Source organism: Schistocerca piceifrons, chromosome X (genome assembly GCF_021461385.2).
Source record: "Schistocerca piceifrons isolate TAMUIC-IGC-003096 chromosome X, iqSchPice1.1, whole genome shotgun sequence".
In the NCBI taxonomy this organism is placed as follows: Eukaryota; Metazoa; Arthropoda; class Insecta; order Orthoptera; family Acrididae; genus Schistocerca; species Schistocerca piceifrons.
This window is the reverse complement of record NC_060149.1, coordinates 552,264,839-552,287,099: the sequence shown is the minus strand read 5'-3', so window position 1 is coordinate 552,287,099 and position 22,261 is coordinate 552,264,839. Positions and strand designations below refer to the sequence as shown.

At 39.8% G+C, this 22,261-nt stretch overlaps 1 protein-coding gene across 4 annotated transcripts in view; it reads right to left on the bottom strand.

The window, feature by feature from the left end:
* LOC124722859 (fibulin-1-like) overlaps nt 1–22,261 on the bottom strand; it is a 649,840-nt gene that overhangs the window by 474,925 nt on the left and 152,654 nt on the right. For 3 of the 4 annotated variants that reach the window (XM_047247986.1, XM_047247989.1, XM_047247988.1), the window contains one exon: nt 17,151–17,313. In XM_047247986.1, the coding sequence (XP_047103942.1) occupies nt 17,151–17,313 (163 nt within the window). Of the gene's footprint in view, nt 1–17,150; nt 17,315–22,261 lie in introns of all 4 variants that reach the window. The other variant, XM_047247987.1, reaches the window with a different exon arrangement.

Genomic DNA, 22,261 nt, shown 5'->3' with positions numbered 1-22,261 from the left:
AAAGTCCACTCTCACATTCCTTTGTCATTCAGTGGTGATAGGTGAAAGGCTGCCCGACTGCTGCCCCATGCCAGTGCGAGCATCACAACTTGTTTGTGAATTGCTCATTCTAAATTTAAACTTCCCCTGAAATTTTATGCTGGTGACACTTGCAGCATCTGTAATGCTTCAGTGCAAAGAAATAATGTTACATTTATGCAGTATTGCACTCTGATTGTTTGGGATGAGTTTCTGACGTCCCCTAAAATACTTACTGAAGCATCACACAGAAAAATGCAACACTTGCATAACAAGAATAGCCTTATGGATGGCTGCAGCATTTTCTTCTCTCCTATCTAATCTTTACTACTAATCACAACACAGATGACAGCACATGAAGTGGAGGCATCTGTCACTGCCACCTCGTGTTGAATTGCACAACTATTTAAAAGCATCCATACATTTTATACATTAAATTTTCTCACTGTGTTTTCCTGTCTGTATGTGAAAGCTACTCTCAGGAACTATTGTAGGGTTTCTGATACAGTGGTCAGTAACAGACTGATTCACATATTGTCATTCTTGGTTCAAGGCTCTGTCACCATTGCTCATGCCAGTGTTCATTATTTCAGTAGCTTGGCTCATAGTTGTTTTCATGCAACTGCTGTCACTGTCTACTCACAGAGCAATATGAGTGGCTTTTGTCTTGATGGTTATCTTCATTTTCATTATTATGGTGACATCTCGGTGATACACAATCAAGAGAGTTTGCTCCATCTTTACCACTCTCTGTGGCAGTGATGTTTCTCGACTCACTTAAAGACACCATTGTCGTGGGTGTGTGACCCATTGTCATTTTCCATTCTGGAGTTTGTACATTTTGTGCTATCTGTGCATCCTGATGGAACAAGTCGGTGTTGTCCAGTACAGGAATGAAGTGAAGGCCACTGAGTCACACTGAATAATTATTGCCATAATCTATACATATCTACTTCTTCTATACATATTATCATTTAAAGTTCCCCACCTAGGTTTCTGTCAGCATGTTCACGCTCATCTTAGGAACTTCTGCAGGGATTTTCATATGGTTTTTCACAGACACACAGCTTGATTCAGATCAGACCTGCCAGGATATGATTGTCACTAATAGACAGACTGATATGTGAGGAAAGTTTATGTATACAATTGATAAATATTTCGTGCAAATTGTCAGAACTATGATTAATTAAAGTCCCACACTACTGAGAAAACAACGGTATTGCCATCTAGTGGTGAGTGGCAGAATGCAAAGGAATCACACTATCTTCAGCAGCCTGGTGCTGCAGTGATGCTACCTACAAATTTTACATTGTGCCGGTACTTCATAACAGCATTGCATGGCAGAACATACTTTGTTTCAATGCTGTGCAGCAGATGGTACTTTGTATTAATGTGTTATGTCATTAGGTACTTCGTATCGATGTTGTATGGCAGACAGTACTCCAAACTAATGTTGTGTGGCAGATGGTACTCTGTACCAATGTTGGGCAGTGGAGATTGATTTTTATCAATGTTACTCGGCTGAGGGTAACCATACCAATAATAGGTGGGCGAGAGTGCTTTGTGCCAATGTTCCATGGCAGAGAATGCTTGGTAATGATGTTTCATAGCAGAGATGCTTCGTATCGATGTTGTGTGTTGCGTGGCAGAGGGTGCTTAATACTAATGCTATGTGGTAGAGGGTGTTTTGTACCAATGTTATGTGACAGAGGATGCTTTGTACTGATGTTGTGTGGCACAAGGTGCTTCATAGGGGTGTTACATTGTTCAGAGTGCTTTGTGTCAATGTTGTATGGTCAAGGATGCTTCTTACCCATGTTCCGTGGTGGAGGGTGCTTCTTATCAATGTTATGTGGCAGAGTGGCTTTATAATCACGGTTTGTGGCTGAAAGTACTTCACAGTGACAATGCGTGGCAATGTTATATGGCAGAGGGTGCTTTTAGTGATGTTTCATGACAGAGGGTACTTCATACCAGTGTTGCATGGCAGAGGGTGCTTCATATCAATGCTGTGTGGGAGAGTGTGCTCTGTAACAATGTTACATGGTGGAAAGTGCTTTGTACAAACTTGTGTGGTGGAGTTTGCTTTGTATAGATGTTATATACCACAGGGTGCCTCATAACGAAGTTCCATAAGAAGCTGCATATTGATTTTGTATGACACAGGGTGCTCCACAGCAGTGTTGCATGGCCGTGAGGGCTTCATACCAATGTTGCTTGGCAGAGGATGCTTTGCACCAGTGTTGCATGACAAAGGCTGCTTCATATCAATGTTACATGGCTGAAGGTGCTTCATAACATTGTTTCATGGCAGGCTAAAGACCGATGTCACATGGAAGAGTGTGCTCCATACCAACTTTGCATGGCCAAGAGTGCTTCGTACCAATGTTGCTTGGTAAAGGATGCTTCATACTAATGTTGCATGGTAGAGGGTGTGTTACACAGATATTGTTTGGCAGAGGGTGTTTTTACTGATGTGGAGGGTCCTTTGTACCGATGATGCTTAGCAGAGGGTACTTTTTACCGATGTTTATGGCAGAGGGTGCAACTTCGTCATGTTATATGGCAGAGGTACCGTTGCAGTGATGTTACACTGGGAAATGTGGAATAAAGTCACACAGTAAATGACACTCGCTTTGGACTGGCATGGGAGCCAGGGAGCCAACAAGTAGGCATAGCTCATGCTGAACTCTGTAGCATCTGAGTGCACCATACTGTACTGGCATCGCAGTTTGGCAGCCAGTAAATGGCTGTAGCTCATGCCCAACTGGTACTGCAATGGGATGTGTGGTAGCTCACAGCTCCTTTCACTCTTACGAGGTAGTCACTCCAAACACCAGTTAAATGTGAAACAGGTAACATTTATGCCTCCTGAGAATTCCCTGGCACGTGTGGCTTAAATCATTTCAATTATACAAAAATGATAATATTCAGTCACCTTATATTGTTCTCTGAATTTCAATCACAACTCTATCTAGTGGCCTGTAAACAAAATTACCCCTACGCCAGACAAGTTTTCTGGCCACAGATAGGTAGTGTGTTTCTTCAGCTGCTCCTGCTGTGCTTCTTAATGAAATAGTTCACAGGCGAATGGCCAGATGTCAGTATCCAACAGGCACCATATTTCAATATGTGACCATGTTGCTGTCATTAGTGGCACTGATGAACTGACTGCTTAGAGGTCAGTGTGGCACTTCTGTCTCTTCCTCTCCTCCCTCTGACTTGCTACTCTGTCTGCTGTCTGTGCTGAGCATCTCCGCCCCCACTCTTCCTGCTGACACACTGCTCCATCCTCCATTCTCACCCAGGTACACAAGCAGGTGGAACTTCTGCTGTTCCTCCGCCTGCCACTAAGGTCAGTTTATTGAGGGATATATCCTTCCTCTTCTTAATCAGATTAATGTAGGTTACCAGGCCTTACTAAGGATGCTTCCCATGAACCATGGACTCTGCTGTGGTGGGGTGACTTGCAAGCCTCAATGATACAGGTGCAATGCCAGGTGCAACTGCAATGGAGGAGTATCTGTTGAGGGGCCAGCAAACATGTGGTCCATGAAGAGGGACAGCAGCCTTTTCAGTAGTTGCAGGGGCAGCAGTCTGGATGACTGACTGATCTGGCCTCGTAACATCAACCAATATGGCCTTTCTGTGTTGGTACTGTGAATAACTGAAACCCAGGGGAAACTGCAGCCATTATTTTTCCCTGAGGGCATATCGCTACACCATATGATTAAATGATGATAGCATCCTCTTGGGTAAAATATTATGGAGGTAAAATAGTCCTCCATTCAGATCTCTGGGCAGGAACTACTCAGGAGGATATTGTCATCAGGAAAAATAAAACTGGTATTCTATGAGTTGGAGCATGGATTGTTAGATCCCTTAATCACAGAGGTAGATTAGAAAATTTAAAAAGGGAAATGGATAGGTTGAAGTGAGAGGCAGTAGGAATCAGTGAAGTTTGGTTGCAGCAGGAGGAAAAGGACTTCTGGTCAGGTGAGTGCAGCGATATAAATGCAAAAACAAATAGGGGTTACGCAGGAATATGTCTAATAATGAATAAGAAAATAGGAATGTGGGTAGCTACTATGAACAGCATAGTGAATGCATTATCATAGACAAGACAGATGCTAAGCCAATGCCCACCGTGATAGTGCACATTTATATGCCACCTAGCTCCACAGATGATACAGAGCTTGAAAGAATGTATGATAAGATAAAAGAAACTATTCAGAGAGTTAAAGGAGAGGAAAATTTAACTGAGGCAGATGAATGAGATTTTATAGTAGGAAAAAGAAGAGAAGACAAAATAGTATGTGAATATGAACTTGCAGAAAGGAATGAAAGAGGAAGCTGCCTGGCAAAATTTTGCACAGAGCATAATTTAATCACATTTAAAACTTGATTTAAGAATCTGAAAGTAAGCTGTATACATGGAAGAGACCTGGACACACCAGAAGGATTCAAATTGACTATGTTATGATAGGACAGAGATTTTGAAATCAGATTTTAAACTGGAAGATATTTTCAGGGGCAGATGTGGGCTCTGAGCACAATTTATTGGTTTTGAAATTTAGATTATAACCCAAGAAACTGCAAAAAAAGTAGGAACTTAAGGAGATGGGACCTGGATAATTTGAGAGAACCTGAGGTTGTTGAGGCAATGGAAACTTTGCGTAGGAATATCAACAATGTAGGAAAACAGATAGATTGCTACTTACTGTAAAGAAGACACTTTAGGTTGCAGATAGGCATGATTAAAAGACATTTACACAAAGCTTTCAGCCACAGCCTTCATCAGCAAAAGAGAAACAGAAAAACACACCATTCATACATAGAAGCAAGCACACCTCATGCACACATGACCGCCAACTCCAGCAGCTCAGGCCAGAATGCAACTATAATGTGGGAGGGCAGTAGCAATCTGGAGGTGGTGGGGAAGGGGACAGTTGGGGAAGGGACAGTTGTGTATGGGTAAGGGGGCAGAGGAATGACCGTCTGGCAGAATGGGCAGGGACTAGAATGCCAACAGGCACAGCACCAGGAGACTGTGGGGTGTGGAGGTGGGGGGAAAAAAAGGAGCAGAAAGGATAGATGCAGGAAGTGTTGGCAGAGGGCAGCAAAAAAAGAGACTGGGGGACAAAAACGGGGAGGAGATGATAGGACAGAGGGGGTGGAAATTGTTAGGTGGAGTGTGGGGCCAGGATTATTATGGGAGCATAGAATGTGTTGTAACAATAATTCCCATCTGTGCAGTTCAGAAAAGCTGTTGGTGGAGGGGAGGATCCAGATGGATTGGGTAGTGATGCAGCATGTTATGCTCAGCTCCATGTTATACCAAAGGTGTTCTCAGCCACAGTTTGGCGGTGGCCAGTCATCCTGGTGGACAGCTGGTTGGTAGTCATACCAATATAAAAAGCTATACAGTGGTTGCAGTAGAGCATGCCTGCTTTCACAGGTGGCCCAGCCCCTGATGGGGCAGGATAAATCTGTGACAGAACTCAAATCGGAAGTGCTGGGCGGGTGGATTGCGCAGGTCTTGCATCTGAGTCTTCCACATGGCTATGATACTTGTGGCAATGGAGTGGGACTGGAGTGGCATAGGGATGGACTGGGATGTTGTGGAGGTTGAGTGGGCAATCAAACACCACTTTAGGAGGTGTGGCAAGGATCTCAGCTATAATGTCCCTGTTTCAGGACATGATGATAGCTAATCAAAGCCCCAGCAAAGGATGTGGTTCAGTTGCTCCAGTCCAGGATAGTACTAAGTGATGGGGAAGGCACTCCTTTGTGGCCAGTTCTTGGGGGGAGTGGGAGGATTGGCAGTATGAGGAGAAATGGCGCAGAGGTCTGTTTGTGGACTAGGTCTGGGGGATAGTGCCTGTCTGTGAAAGCCTTGGTGAGACCCTCAGCATTGTGAACAAGAGAGTTTTTGTAACGGCAGATATGCCATCCCCAGGTGGCTAGGCTGTATGGGAAGGATTTTTTGGTGTGAAAGGAATTACAGCTGTCAAAATGCGGGTACTGTCAGTGCTTGGTGGGTTTAATGTGGACAGAGGTGCAAATGGGGCCATCGGAGAGGAGGAGGTCAACATCTGTCTTCATTTCTTCATAACCTCAACACCATCTCTGCCATCCACTTCACCTGGTCCTTCTCAACCCAGTGTGCCACCTTTCTAGATCCCATGGAAGACCCAGATGCACAATGGCTGCTTCACTACCTGAGCCATCTGGATCCTCCCCTCCACCATCAGCTTTTCTTAACTGTGCAGATGGGAGTTATCCTTACAACACATTATCCACTCCCATAATTATTCCGGTCTCAACCTATGGGAACATACTGTCCCCACACCCTTCACCCAACAGTTTCCATCCCCCCATCCCCCGTCCTATCATCTCCTCCCCATTCTTGTCTACCAGCCTCTTTGTTTGCTGCCCTCTGCCAACACACCTGCCCATCTTTTCCTGCTTCTCTCCTTTTCACTCCTTTTTTCCCCACCTCCCTGTCCCACAACCACCTGATGCTGTACCTGTTGGCATTTTAGCCCCTACACACTCCCCCAGCCTGTGTTCGGCTGTCCTCCCAACCATACACTACCATCCCTTCCCCACCCCATCCAGATCACTGCTGTAATTCCATGTGATAGCTGCATTCTGGCCTGAGCTGCTGGAGTTGGCAGTCATGTATGCATGAGGTGTGCTTGCTTCTGTGTATAAACTGTGTGTGTTTCTGTATTTCTCTATTGCTGGTGAAGACTGTGGCCGAAAGCTTTGTGTAAGTGTCTTTTAATTGTACCTATCTATAACTTAATGTGTCTTCTTTACAGTAAGGAACAATCTATCTTTTCCCATATTGTCGATGTTGCTGAGAGTTTCAGAGGGAGTATCAGGCAATGATTCACAGAAATAGTGGAAAGGAATACAACAGAAGATGAAGAGGTAGATTTAAGAGACGAGACAGTGAGGGCAGAAGATATTCAAATGGATAAAAATACAAGGCTGAATAGAAAGCCTTGGATGTCACTGAAGATACTGAGTTTAATTGATGATAGAAAATTAAAAATTCAGCAACTGAAGAAGGTAAAAGGGAATACAAAGTCTAAAAATGAGATTAACAGTAAGAGCACAATGGCTTAATACCAATCATTAGAGAACAAATGTATGGCTATATAAGTATACATAACTAGGGAAAGAAGAAACTGTCTATAGGAAAATTAAAGAGGCCTTTGGAGTAAAGAGAAGCAGCTTTTTGAATACCAAGAGTTCAGGTGGAAAATCAGTACTAAGCAGAGAAGAGAATGCTGACAGGTGGAAGGAGTATATGTTGGGGGGATACAAGGGAAATGAAATTAAAGGCAATATTATAGAAAGGGAAGAGTATGTAGATGCAGATGATATGAGAAATATAATTCTGAGAGAAGATTTGACAGAGCACTGAAAGAGCTAAGTTGAAATAAGGCCCCTGGAGCAGATGACATTGTCTGAACAACTGATATCTTTGGAAGAATAAGCAATTACAAAACAATTCCATCTGGAGTGCAAGATGTATGACACAGGTAAAATGCCCTCAGACTTCAAGAAGAATGTAACAACATAACTCCAGTTCCAAAAAAAAAGCAGTAGCTGACAAGTATGCATATTACCAAACTATCAGTTTAATAAGTCATGGTTGCAAAATACTAAGATGAGTTCTTTACAGAAGAATTGACAAACTGCTTGAAGTTGATCTCAGGGATGATAAATATGGGTTCCTGATAAATGTAGGAATAAGTGACACAATGCTGATTCTACAACTTAGAAGATAAAGTAAAAAGAGACAAACCTACATTTATAGAATTTGTTGATTTAGAGAAAGCTTTTGACAATGTTTACAAAACTATACTCTTTCAAATTCGGAAGGTAGCAGGGACAAAACGAATGGAGCAAGATATTCATTACAACTTGTACAAAAAAATAATTGCAGTTAAAGAGTCAAAGGTTATAAAATGGAAGCGGTAATTGAGTAGGTAGTGAGACAAGGGTTGTAACATATTCCCAGTGTCATTCAATTTTTACATTGAGCAAGCAGTAAAGCAAACAAAAGGAAATTTGGGGAAGGAATTAAGAGTTCAGAGAGAAGAAATAAGAAGTTTGAGAGTTGATGATGATATTGTATTTCTGTGAGAGAATGCAAAGGACATTGTAGAGCAGGTGATCAGAACGGACAGTAACAATGGTAATGGAACAGAGTTGGATTAAATAAGATGATTCTGAAGGAATTAGGTTAGGAAATCAGAATATAATAGTAGTAGATGAGTTTTGCTATTTATGTACACTATGTGGTCAAAATTATCCGGACACCTGGCTGAAAATGACTTACAAGTTCGTGGCGCCCTCCACCGATAATGCTGGAATTTTGTGGTGTTGGCCAACCCTTAGCTTTGATGACAGCTTATATTCTCACAGGCATAAATTCAATCAGGTGCTGGAAGGTTTCTTGGGGAATGGCAGCCCATTCTTCATGGAGTGCTGCACTGAGGAGAGGTATCGATGTTGGTCGGTGAGGCCTGGCACAAAGTCAGTATTCCAAAACATCCGAAAGGGTTTTTTATAGGATTTAGGTCAGGACTCTGTGCAAGCCAGCCCAGTACAGGGATGTTATTCTTGTGCAACCACTCCATCACAGGCCGTGCATTATGAACAGATGCTTGATCATGTTAAAATATGAAATTGCCATCCCTGATTTGCTCTTCAACAGTGGGAAGCAAGAAGGTGCTTAAAACATCAATGTAGGTCTGTAATGTGAAAAACATGAAAAACACAACCACACCCTTTTACTGTTGGCACTACACATGCTGGTAGATGATGTTCACTGGGCATTCGTCATACTCACACCCAGCCATCAGATCGCCACATTGTGTACCCTGTTTCGTCACTCCACACAACACTTTTCCACTGTTCAATTGCCCAATATTTATGCTCCTTACACCAAGTGAGGTGTCATTAGGTATTTACCATTGTGATGTGTGGCTTATGAGCAGCTTGTCTGGCTATTACACATTAGGACCCTCTTCAATGGTCAGCAGTCCCTGTCAGTCAACTGACAAAGTTGACCTGTACACTTCTGTGCTGTACATGTCCCTTCACATCTCCACTTCACTATCACATTGGAAACAGTGGACAAAGGGATGTTTAGGAGTGTGGAAATCTTGTGTACAGACGTATGACACAAGTAACATCCAATCACCTGACCACATTCCAAGTCCGTGAGTTCTGCAGTGTGCCCCATTCTGCCCTCTCACGATGTCTAATGACTAGGAGGTTGCTGATATGGAGCACCTAGCAATAGGTGGCACCTGATATGAAAAACATATGTTTTTGGGGGTATCCAGATACTTTTGATCATATAGTGTAGTAAACTAACTGACGATGGCCAAAGTAGAGAGGATACAAAATTCTGACTGGCAATGGCAAGAAAAGTGTTTATGAAGAAAAGAAATTTGTTAACATTGAATATAGATTTAAGCATTAGGAAGTCTTGTCTGAAAGTATTTGACTGAAGTATAGCCTTGTACAGAAGAGAAACACGGAGATTAAACGGTTCAGACAGGAAGAGAATAGAAGCTTTCGAAATGTGGTGCTGCAGATGAATACTGATTAAATGGATAGACATGTAACTAACAATGAGGTACAGAATAAAATCTGAGGAGAAAAGCAAATTGTGACACAACTTGACTAAAGGAAGAGACCGGTTGGTAGGACACATTCTGAGACATCAAGGGATTGCCAGTTTAGTATTGGTGGGAGGGGCAGTTATATTGTAGAGCAAGACCAAGAAATGAATACAGTTAGCACGCTCAAAAGGACGTCAGTTGTAGTAGTTACCCTGAGATCAAGAGGACTGTACAGGATAGAGTAGTGTGGAGAGCTGCTTCAGGCCAGTCTTCAAACTGAAGACCATGACAAAGACAACAACAACAATGACAACAACAACAACAACAACAACAACAACTACAACTACAACTACAACTACAACTACAACTACTACTACTACTACTACTACTACTTTTAAGGATGTACCCACATTCATGATTGATCAGTGGTTCTCTGAAATGAATCTTGATGGATTCTTTGATGAGCGGAAGTTACATGCTGTGTCAGAACCTTAGTAAGGTTGTAACCCAGCCCCTGTAATTGTGACAGGCCATGATCCATGATTGTGTACTTGTTAGGCTGCTGCAGTGTGGTATGCCATTCACGTTCTCAGCAACAGTATGCACCATCTGACCTACATATATGTCTTGCCACATTGGTATGGTATCTGATAGACCAATAATTTCAATAGTCTGAGGTCTTCTTTGATATAACCCAGCAGTGACTGTGTTTTCACTGGTGGGCAGAAAAATGTCTTTGTTCACTGTTACTGGACAATTTGTCCTATCTTTCCAGATAATGAGCCATAAAAAGGATAAAAAACAATGGCCGCATACTCCTGAGGTGTCTCTTCTGTTTCTGCCATTTGTACAGTGGATGTAGGATGTAGGGCTGTCCAAGTTTTCCACTTCTTGTAGTTGTTCTTCTGGAACACTGTCCTCAGATGGTCAAGTTCTTCATTGAAAATTTCATTGTAAAATAGGATGTGATCCCTATCTACCTATGTTGTGAGCATGTCACCCCTCTGTGCTGGGTGGTGGTAGCTGTCTGCAAATGAGCATAGGTCTTCTTCCAGTACACGCTATGGGCCAACATGCTGTTTGCTCTTCTTTTAATCGGGACAGCCTGAAAGGGGATGTCCTGGTGTATGGAACTAAGACTTATGAGGAAGTCATTCATCTTGGTTCTTCCATGTGGTCATATGACAAAAGTGTCACCTACAAACACAAAAGAAAAAAAAAACAAGCAGGTTTCCAAAACTTTGATTCCAGGAATTCCTCCTTGAAATGTTGTAAACATACAGTGACAGAAAAAAAATCACATCATCAAGGAGAAGTTGTGCGACATAAACGGAAGTTGGTACACATGTTTCTACATCTGAAAGATGATGTCTATTCAAATTTTGCACCAGATATGTTTGAGTGGAGCTATTAGCATCACTAAGAGGATGCAAATTGCAAATTAGGTTTTCTTTAACCCATTAGCTTATACAGCCGGCTCACAGCTGGTCACAGGCTTCAAGTATATTCTTACATTGCCAGTTGTGAGACAGGTTGAGCAGCTAGAGTTTCTTCTTCTCTGTTAATACATGGCATGACATGTCACATAACAATGGAAAGTTGAGAAATTCATCTATTTAGTGTTGTATGACACATTGGACTTCTTTCAATATTTTGAGTGGTATAAGCAATTGTTTTTCAGGTTTCGTTATGTTTATCTGCCAGACCCCCCCCCCCCCCCCCCTCCAGTCCCAGAAAGAAAACATCTCCAGAAATTGTACATTGTGCAAACAAGGAAGGAGAAAAATGATACGTGGTACAAATGTAAGAAATGTCTGATGGCGTTCACATGCCTGTAGTTTTTCAGGCATACCATGCCAACAAAAACTTCTAAAACAGTATTACATTCACTCCTCATCACTTCAATAAATAGTAAGGATAGATTTGTAAAGAATTCTTATCAAAAGATTACATAATTCTGAGAAAAGTGTGTAAGACAACATGCTGATTTTTGGAAATTTAAATAGTAAGTAGTGGGTTGACTATGGGGAAAAACATTATTAAGTCGATGAGTTAAATACATGCTGTAACGACGGTGAGTGTTAGTTACCTCTGAGATTGGATGTGATGAATTGATGTTAGACACCATTGTCAACACCTCACTGGGTGTGAACAAGGTTGCGTAGTAGGGCTATGAGAAGCAGGATGTTCATTGTGCAATATTGCAGCAAGACTTGGTAAGATTGTAATGTACAGTCTCTTGAAGACCAGGCTACTGAAACCCACATGGCACTACCCAGAGGGAAGACCATCATGTGCAGTGTATGGGTCTGGCACCAATCTAAGCAGTAGTTGGCACCACAGTGACACAACGAACTGTTATAAATCAGTTACTTCAAGGACATCTCCAAGCTAGAGGCCCTGTAATGTGCATTGCACTAACCACAAACCACCAACATTTGTGACTTCAGTGGTATCAAGCGAGAGCTCACTGAGAGCAAGGTGGAAGTCTGTTGTGCTCTCTGGTGAAAGCCAATTCTGCTTTGGTGCCAGTGATGGTCATGTGTTGGTTAGAAGGGGATCAGTTGAGAGCCCGCAAGCAACCTGCCTGCATGCTAGACACACTGGTCATAAACCAGGAGTTATGGTCTACGGTGAGACTTCATATGAAAGCAGGGGCACTCTCATGGTTCTTCCACACACCTTGACTGCAAATTTGTATGTTAATCTTGTGATCTGACCTGTTGCGATGCCATTCATGAACAGCATTCCTGAGTAGTAACTGCACAAAAAAAAAAAATAGTTTGCGTAAAGAGAACTTATGTTAAAGTGACACATTCCATATCATTATGAATAGTCGTATTCATGATCTATGGAACAAATATTGATGTATGCATGTATGTATGTCTAATGTGGGTGTGACCCCCCCTGACTGACTGACCCGACAGCCATGCATGTATAATTCAATAATTAAGTGAGCACATCACTTTTCATGGCTTTGCCTTTTGTTTTGGTGTATTCACCCCATAGTTCTTCTATGCCAGTAGCTCCTCCTTTCATTCACAGTTGGTGGCACCTGAAATGAAGCTTTAGGCTTTGAAATTGGTCATGCATAAAACAATAAATTCTGACAATTGAAGCAGTTTTTTTATTCTGTTAAAATCCAAGAAAGTCTACTAACAAAGCTTCAAGAACCAACTCTTTAAATGATGACTCTAGGAACATACTACAACTCTCCACATACGGCTCCCATAGGGATCATGAAGATAAGATTAGACAATTACTCCATGCAGAGAGGAATTTAAACAATCTTTTTCCAGTACTCCATATGTTAATGGAACAGGAAAAAGCCCTAACAACTGGTACTGTGGGGCACACCCTTTGCCATAAACTTCCCAGTGGTTCACAGAGTATACACTATGTGATCAAAAGTATCCAGACACCTGGCTGAAAATGACTTACAAGTTTGTTGCACCCTCCATTGGTAATGCTGGAATTCAATATGGTGTTGGCACACCTTTAGCCTTGATGACAGCTTCCACCCTTGCAGGCATACGTTCAATCAGATGCTTGAAGGTTTCTTGGAGAATGGCAGCCTATTCTTCACAGAGTGCTGCACTGAGGAGAGGTATCAATGCCAGTTGGTGAGGCCTGGCATGAAGTCAGTGTCCCAAAACATCCCAAAGGTGTTTTACAGGATTCAGGTCAGGACTCTGTGCAGGCCAGTCCATTACAGGGATGTTGTTGTCATGTAACCACTCTGCCACAGGCTGTGCATTATGAACAGGCGCTCGATTGTGTTGAAAGATGCAGTCACCATCATCGAATTGCTCTTTAACAGTGGGAAGCAAGAAGGTACTTAAAACATCAATGTAGGCCTGTGCGGTGATAGTGCCACACAAAACAACAATGGGTGCAAGCCCCATCCATGAAAAACATGACCACACCATAACACCACCGCCTCTGAATTTTACTGTTGGCACTACACATGCTGACAGATGGTGTTCACCCGGCATTCACCATAACCATACCCTGCCATTGGATTGCCACATTGTGTACTGTGATTTGTCACTACACAATGTTTTTACATTGTTTAATCATCCAATGTTTAGGGTCCTTACACGAAGTGAGGTGTCGTTTGGTATTTACAGGTGTGATGTGTGGCTCATGAGCAGCTGCTCAACCATGAAATCCAAGTTTTCTCACCTCCAGCCTAACTGTCATAGTACTTGCAGTGGATCCTGATGCAGTTTGGAATTCCTGTGTTATGGTCTGGATAGATGCCTATTACACATTACGACCCTCTTCAACTGTCAGCGGTCTGTCAGTCAACAGACGAGGTCGGTCTGTATGCTTTTGTGCTGTACGTGCTCCTTCATATTTCCACTTCACTATCACATCAGAAACAGTGGACCTAGGGATGTTTAGGAGCGTGGAAATCTCATGCTCAAACATATGACACAAGTGACACTCAATCACCTGACCGCGTTCAAAGTCCTTGAATTCCACAGAGTTCCCCATTCTGCTCTCTCACAATGTACCTGGCAGTAGGTGGCAGTGCAATGCACCTAATATGAAAAATATATGTTTGTGGTCAATGTGGATGTGTTCAGTAAACTACAGAAAGTTGCACCAGTGTCATATCTCAATGAGGAACTTGAAACTGGGCATGAGCATGTAGTGGAACTGCAGTTCAAGTTCAGAAGAACAGGTGGCCAAGTCCTGGATATATATGTATGTAGTAGTTGTAACAGGACACCCTCCTCTAACATTATCTTTCTTTACAGAAAACCGATACCATGTATACTATCGATTCTTGTATAATTGAACATTGTACCTGCTGTTTAACTAAATGGATTTCATTGGATTTTGTATATGATGTATTATATTTCAGGCTAAAATTTATAAAAAGAAATTAATTTGTTAGTACTCTGTACATACAGTTAAAGATACTCTTATTTTAGAATTATTTCAAATTACAAAATATCTGGCATACTTAAAATTCATATTATTAATTACACAATCTAATGCTAATTATTAAATTTATTTCTGGATTCATTTATAAAGTAATGTTATATCTTGATGATGATTCCTGTGTTGTCAAGAAAGTATGTAAACTCATTTCGCTTTGTAAAGTCTTTGGAATACAGTTAGTACTGCAGAATGTAAGTAGTAGTGGGCATGCCTCTGATGGAAATGCATGTTTCTAATCTTGTCAACAACAATGTAATTTGCATTCTGAAGTGAAAATCATGAAGTTGATGTGACATAGAAGAATGGGATAAAATAAAAGAAAATCATAGCAACAGATAGTACTTCATCAGTTATTTAGCCATCTGGAACCCTATAAGTCAAAATTTCAGCTGCATGGATGTACCCCTAGACTCAAGGACTGCGCCAACAACAAGAGGAAATGAAGATAAGTAAAAAGTTTCTTTTTTCTAATGCCTCTGAAAGCTTTCAAAACTTGTGCAGAGACAGAGAATTTTAATAGTGGTGTGTACATGGGTAAGATTACATAGTACAGTTCAGATCAGGAGGGACTCTCCTTGGTGTAAAGTCTCTGTGAAAAACTTCTACGCTAACAACAACTGCACAATAGGTTTAATACAAATCATAATGAAACTGAGGATATATGACAAATGAAATATGTATGGATGTCAATAGAGTAATGTTTGAAGCCTACAGTGACTATCAGACGTATCTTATTGAAAGCTCATGAAACCCAAATAAATTCTGGGCTTATGTGCAGGCTGTTAGTAGCAACAAAGTTAGTGTCTGCACACTTACAAAGCAAAAGCAGAACCACTGAACTCCATTTTCAAATTTACCTTCACAAAGGTAGAGCCAAGAGTACTGCCCCAGTATAAGTCTTGCACCAGTGAAGATGAGTGATAGGAATGCCAGTCAGATTCTGTAGAGACTGAGTCTGACCCTCTCTTAGTATAGGCCTACCACAGAGCCTTCAAAAAATAAACTATGCCCAGTGACTGCAATACGACACAGGTTACACCCATCTACAAGCAGGATATCAGATGTAATCCACAAAACTACTGTCCAATATCATTGACATCTATCAGTTGTAGAATATTGGAACACGTTCAGAGTTCGAATATATTGAGGTACCTTTAACAAGTTCAAACATATTGAGGTATCTTTAACAGAATGCCAATCAGCATGGATTCCAAGAACATCAGTAATGAGAGACCCAATGTTTCTCATAAGACACCTTGAAAGTGACTGAATAAGGCAATTAGATAGATGCAGTATTTGTTCATTTCCAAAAAGCATTTGGCTCAGTACAATACAAATGTTTTTTTTAACGAAAGTACCACCATGTGAGATATCAAACGAAAGGTGTGAGTGGACTGAGGATTTATTGATAGGGAGGATGTAGCATGTTATCTTGGATAGAAAGGTATCAGCAGATGTAGAAGTAACTTCAGCTGTATCGCAGGGTAGTGTTTTGGGAGTCTTGCTGTACAAGTAATGTAATTAATCAAGTGTATTAATAACCTGGTGTGGTATACTAATAGCAAATTAAGACATTTAGCTGATGATGTATTAGTCTATAATGATACTACACCTCAATACAATTGCACAAGTTTTAAATCAGATGTTGATGTGATTTAAAATTGGCGTGAAGATTGGCAGCTTGCTTTAAATGTTCAGAATTATGAAACTGTACACTTCACAAAACTCAGAAACATAGTATGGCAACAATAGCAATGATTCACAATTAGCATCTGTCAACTCATATAACTACCTGGATGTAGCAGTTTGCGGGAATACAGGATGGAATGATCAGTCCTCGGTAAGACATGTGGTAGACTTCGGTTCATTTATAAAGTACTGGGAAAACACACTCAGTCTAGAAATGAAATGCTTACGGAACACCCGCACAACACACCTAGAATATTGCTCAAGTGTGTGAGCACCGTACCAAATAAGATTAACAGGGGATACTAAATGTAAACAAAGATAAGCAGCATGAATAGTCTCAGTGTCATTTGATTTATGTAAGAGCATCATGGAAATGTTGAAAAAACTGAACTGTTAGATGCCTGAAGATAGCTGTCAGCCATCCTACAAAACCCTACTTAGTTTCAAGAAGCAGTATTAAATGAGAAAACTACAAATTTACTACAGCCCCATAGACATCACTCTATTACCAGTAAAGACAAGATCATACTAACAGCAGTATGCCTAGGTGCATTTAAGTAGTCATTCTTTGTACACTCCAGACATGAATGGTATGAGATGAAACCGTAATACATGATACAATGGGAAATAACATTTGCGATGAAAATCACAGTGCTATGCAGTGTATGAATGAAGATTTAGAGAACAACAGCTCTGTTAGACAATAGCACATTGGTGCTCGTTTCATTTTTTCTTCTTTTTGAACAATTTGATGCAGTCAGAGAGTGACTTAGGTATTCAAAACAATCATCTGAAACAAATGATGAACAATGAAGGAATCCATGTTATGCACATTACCTTTTAGTTCGAGTACAACAAATTTCAATGGCTGATAAACAAACACTCTGCTGCTCTCTTGGTATTCCAGCAACAGGACTGGGATATTCACTGCAGAGAAATGAGTTTCCAGCCCAGCTTTCTCCTAGTGAACAACACATGGATAAAACCATCTCCATGTCACCTGTAAAATAAACAGTCTACATCAATTTACTTGCTACAGTAGGTATTCCAATAAATTCCTCATACAAGATTTTTCAAAGTACCAAAATAAGAAAACGTGTAATGCTGTAATTATCAGGGCCATCCAGTCTGCTAATCCTCATCCAATGAAAGACAAGAAGGCACTGTAGAAGGGAAGAGGATTTTCACAAAATAATTGAATGACAGATGACATAACACTGATAAAATGGGTTGACAACAAAACAGTTGTAGTAGATTTAAGTTTTTTGGTAAAGGAGAAACTGAAGATGAACGCTGATACAAGGAAACAAATAAATGATACTACTTGTCGAACCAAGACTGTAAAACTCTACGACCCTAGCATAGGTGTAGTTGATCTTTTTGACGTGTTGCTGTCATATTACAAAATTTTTATAAAATCCAAGAAATGGAGAGAGAGAGAGTAATTTTCCATGATGTTGATTTTGCTGTGGTACAGAGTTGACGGGAATACAGGACAAGTGCCAAAGTAATTGATCACAAAAATGAAGAAAATAATATGTATATCTGCTAAATATCAGGATGAATGTGACTGATGTTCTGGTGTTAAGTGGGAAGGATATCTCCAATAACGATAAGTATAATAATAATAACAATAAAAGGGGGAGAACTGCGGGCATCTGCCACACCTTCAGATACTCCTCTTCAAAGGCAACGAGGAGAAACTAGGCCTCCTGTAAAGATTCAGTATGATGAAGCAAAACACTTGCCTCTTCACGAAAATGGTGCAGTGCCTACTATGTGCAAATTTCCATAATGCAAGGGATGTCGTGGAGTAAAAATGTGAAAATTGTAATGTAGATCTTTGTTTGTCAAAGGAAAAGAATGGCATTCATTCATTTCATTTAAACTGAAAGGAGACTATGAAGCTAATTTCCTCCGACATACTTGTTAACTAAAAACATGGACAATTTTATATCTATTGTGTCCATAAAACAATTCACATTTAAGTGCACTATGTAAAAATATTTTTGTCTACAATGATTTCAGTGTTGTTAAGAGTAGATATATTATGCAAAATGTAACTTTTACAAAGAAATCAAGGGACCACAATTAAAAAATCACGAAATTTCAAGCAGTACACACCATTCATCAAAAAGTCAGATTTTAATAATAAAAAAATTAAATCAAAACACAAGAAACGATCGTCATCTTTTCAGTCATTTCAACGTCTTTTGTGTTTTCCTCAAACATTATCATCACTTTTTGAGCATTTTTACCAATGATTTTGAACAGTCACATCCTTTGTTCAAAGCCTTTTTATAAATTTCAAAGAAAAACATCGTTAATTTTCAAGCATAAAATGTAGATATAAAAGTTTCAAATCATTTCCTCATATTTAGTTTAAAAATTTTGTCATGTTATTCATTATAATCTACTTGTTTGTTTTCCCTTCCTTTATATCTCAGTTTAATATTTTCATATTAAAAAACTGAAAATCCATCTCCTTACTAGTTTTCGATATTTGTTTGGAAAAATAGTTTTAAACACGTTATTTTGTTATAACCAATTTTTTTCCATATTTAGTCTTCTAATAACGACATCCAGTAAAGTTATACAAATCATCTATTTTTATGTCGTTAAGTTTCTTAAAGAATTTATTATTGTTTACATTAGAGCATAAGTGGGGACTCCATTCTTATAGAAAAAATATTTAATATATAAATCTAAATTTATTCGTTATAGAAAAATAAAAAAAATATTTTCCCTGATAAAAATTTTTTCTAATACATTAAGATAAACAATTGACAATTTTTCTAGGACATCGAATATGAGTAATGTATGGGATGAATTGAAATTTGATAAAAATAGTTTTGGTGAGAGAAATAATGAACCACAAGAGAAACATACGATATTAAAGTGTATGTATTATTCTTTATTACGATGTAATGTTCCTTTAGACATGCATGCATGGCCGAAGAAACATGCACTGCAGTATTTACAACTATTATGAAATACATTACACGCATTCGCAGTTGCGAATATGGGTTACCATCAGTTGTATACTGGAATGGTAAAAGTCAAAATTTGTGCCGGACCCAGACTCAACCCCAAATTTTCCGATTATTGCGAGCAGTGCCTTACCATTTGGCTATCTGAGCACGACCACAGCCTGACTCAAATCATATGTCATCAACCATGCAAGTCATGGACAGGTAACCTAATGGTAAGGCACTGCTCGCGATAAGCAGGAAATCTGGGTTCGAGTTCCAGTGCAGTACAAGTTTTCATAGTCGCTGTTCCATTATACAGCTGATGGTAAGCCAAATTTGCAACTCTGAATACATACCATGTACAAGAGAAACAATTCAGTGTAACATTCTCAAATATTATTTCAAATCATCTTTAATTGTAGAACATTTCAGAAATATAAAACATAATAATGTGGTTGATTATATTAAAGATACTTACAGAGATTGTGTAGATGAATTTGAATATTATAGTTATAACCAGGGGCGATTCTAGAAGTCGGTTGGGAGGGGGGGAGTGGGTTTGGGGAAATGGGATATGGCTTCATAAGAAACAGTTTATTAATATGAATCCACACGCCTCAAAATTGCATTCCAAGTTTGAAGCACATAAAATTTACCACCAATATGTCTGATCATACAGAGTATGAACAGTGCATATCGTAAGTTAGCAAGGTTTCTTCATGAAAAAAAAAATTGAAAAAGTCTCTTGCTTTTCGAAATAATTATTCTGTCGTCAACAGTCAAAATCTAGGCAGTAAAATCAAATCCGCAGTTTGTTCAAGATACTAAATTGTTTTCACTAGATATTACAAACCTATATACAAATGTACCTGTTCTGACACCTGTTGACATCATTCAAAAAAATCTACGTACTTTTAAAAAAGATATTTCTGATGAGGAGATAACTGACCTAATTCGTTTGCTAAGAATAGTGGTAAAATACAACTATTTTGTTTTCAATGGCAAACTATACCATCACCCTGAGGGCCTAACAATGGGTAATCTACTGGCAGGCACCTTGGCCGATATTTTCATTAATTCGCTGGAAGAAAAATCCTACAATAGTTTTTCAGCTGCTGATCTGCGTATTTTGTCGTATTCTCGGTACGTAGAAGACATTTTGATCATATACAGCGGTTCCCTGGAATGAAATGAACAGCTGTTTGAAATTTTTAGTAGTCTTCATGAAAAAAATCAGCTTCACTTGTGAATTAGAAAATAACGATGGTCAGCTTGATTACTTGGACATTTGTACAGCTATTGACAACGACAGACTTTCTTTCGGTAGTTTTTGAAAAGCCACTAATACTAATCAGATTGTGCCCAGTAGTTTACTGCATCCTCAATCCTATAAAAAAGCATTTTTACATTCAGCTATTCATCATGCAGGTTCTATAAGTTTTTCACCTGACAAGCTTAATGAAGAGCTGAATTTATTAAAAAAGCTATTGCAGTTAATAATGGCTATGATCCCTCGTTAATTGAAAAGATCTTCAAAGTCAAAACAGACGCTGAAGTGACTACGGTACTTTAGGCATCAGTGCTGTTTCTGACAATAACAAGTAGCTACAGAAAGTTCTTTCTGTTCCATTTTTGGGCCCTATTTCCTATAGAATTCGTCGTCTTCTAGTTAAAAAATATGGATGGAAAGTTACCTTTCCCTCTGACAATAACGCAAAAAAATCTTATTCACAATCTCAAGACCACAGTTGCTCTTATACACAATTCAGGAGTTAATAAAATCACATATGATACGTGTCCCGTTTATTATATAGTACAAACTGGAAGCTCTTTCAGTGAGAAGTACAAGGAATATTTATTGGGAAAAATAGGGATTAATGCACATAATTCCATTTTTGAATATTATCTTTTAATTTCTGGTCGCAAACCGAAAAGTGTTGATGAAATTTCCATTATGCATAGGGAAAAGAAAGGTCGTAGGCTCGACGTACTCGAAGAGCTGGAGATTTTCAAGTATATTTCTAACAAGGGAACCTCCTCATCGCACCCCCCTCAGATTTAGTTATAAGTTGGCACAGTGGATAGGCCTTGAAAAACTGACCACAGATCAATCAAGAAAACAGAAAGAAGTTGTGTGGAACTATGAAAAAATAAGCAAAATATACAAACTGAGTAGTCCATGTTGAAGATAAGCAACATCAATGAGAATGCAAACTTAGGAGCGCCGTGGTCCCGTGGTTAGCGTGAGCAGCTGTTGAACATGATGTCCTATGTTCGAGTCTGCCCTCGAGTGAAATATTAAAATTTTTATTTTGAGCACATGTTCAGATTTGCTTGGACATATGCAGGATTTGACGGTCTACACACGGAAAAATTTGAAAACGTTAAAAACATATGTTATGACAGAGCACAGGGAAAACTATGCTACTGTGAAACTTGCATTCATTTGTTGTAGTTTATGTGACAAACTCTTATGTTTTCATAACTTTTTTGTGAGTGATTATCACATCCACAAGAAAACCTAAGTCAGGCAAGGTAGAAGAATCTTTTTACCCATTCGCCAAATGTACAAGTTAGGTGGGTCGACAACATATTCCTGAAATGTGACGCACATGCCGTCACCAATGTCGTATAGAATATAACAGACGTGTTTTCCTGTGGAAGAATCGGTTGACCTATGACCTTGCGATCAAATGTTTTCGGCTCCCATTGGAGAGGCACGTCCTTTCGTCTACTAATCGCACCGTTTTGTGGTGCGGTCGCAAAACACAGACACTAAACTTATTACAGTGAACAGAGACGTCAATGAACGAACGGACAGAACAAAACTTTGCGAAAATAAACTTTTCACTCGAGGGAAGACTTGAACCAAGAACCTCTCGTTCCGCAGCTGCTCACGCTAACGACGGGACCACGGCACTCCTGAGCTCACAGCATCCTTGATGTGACATATCTTCCGCATGGACTACTCAGTTT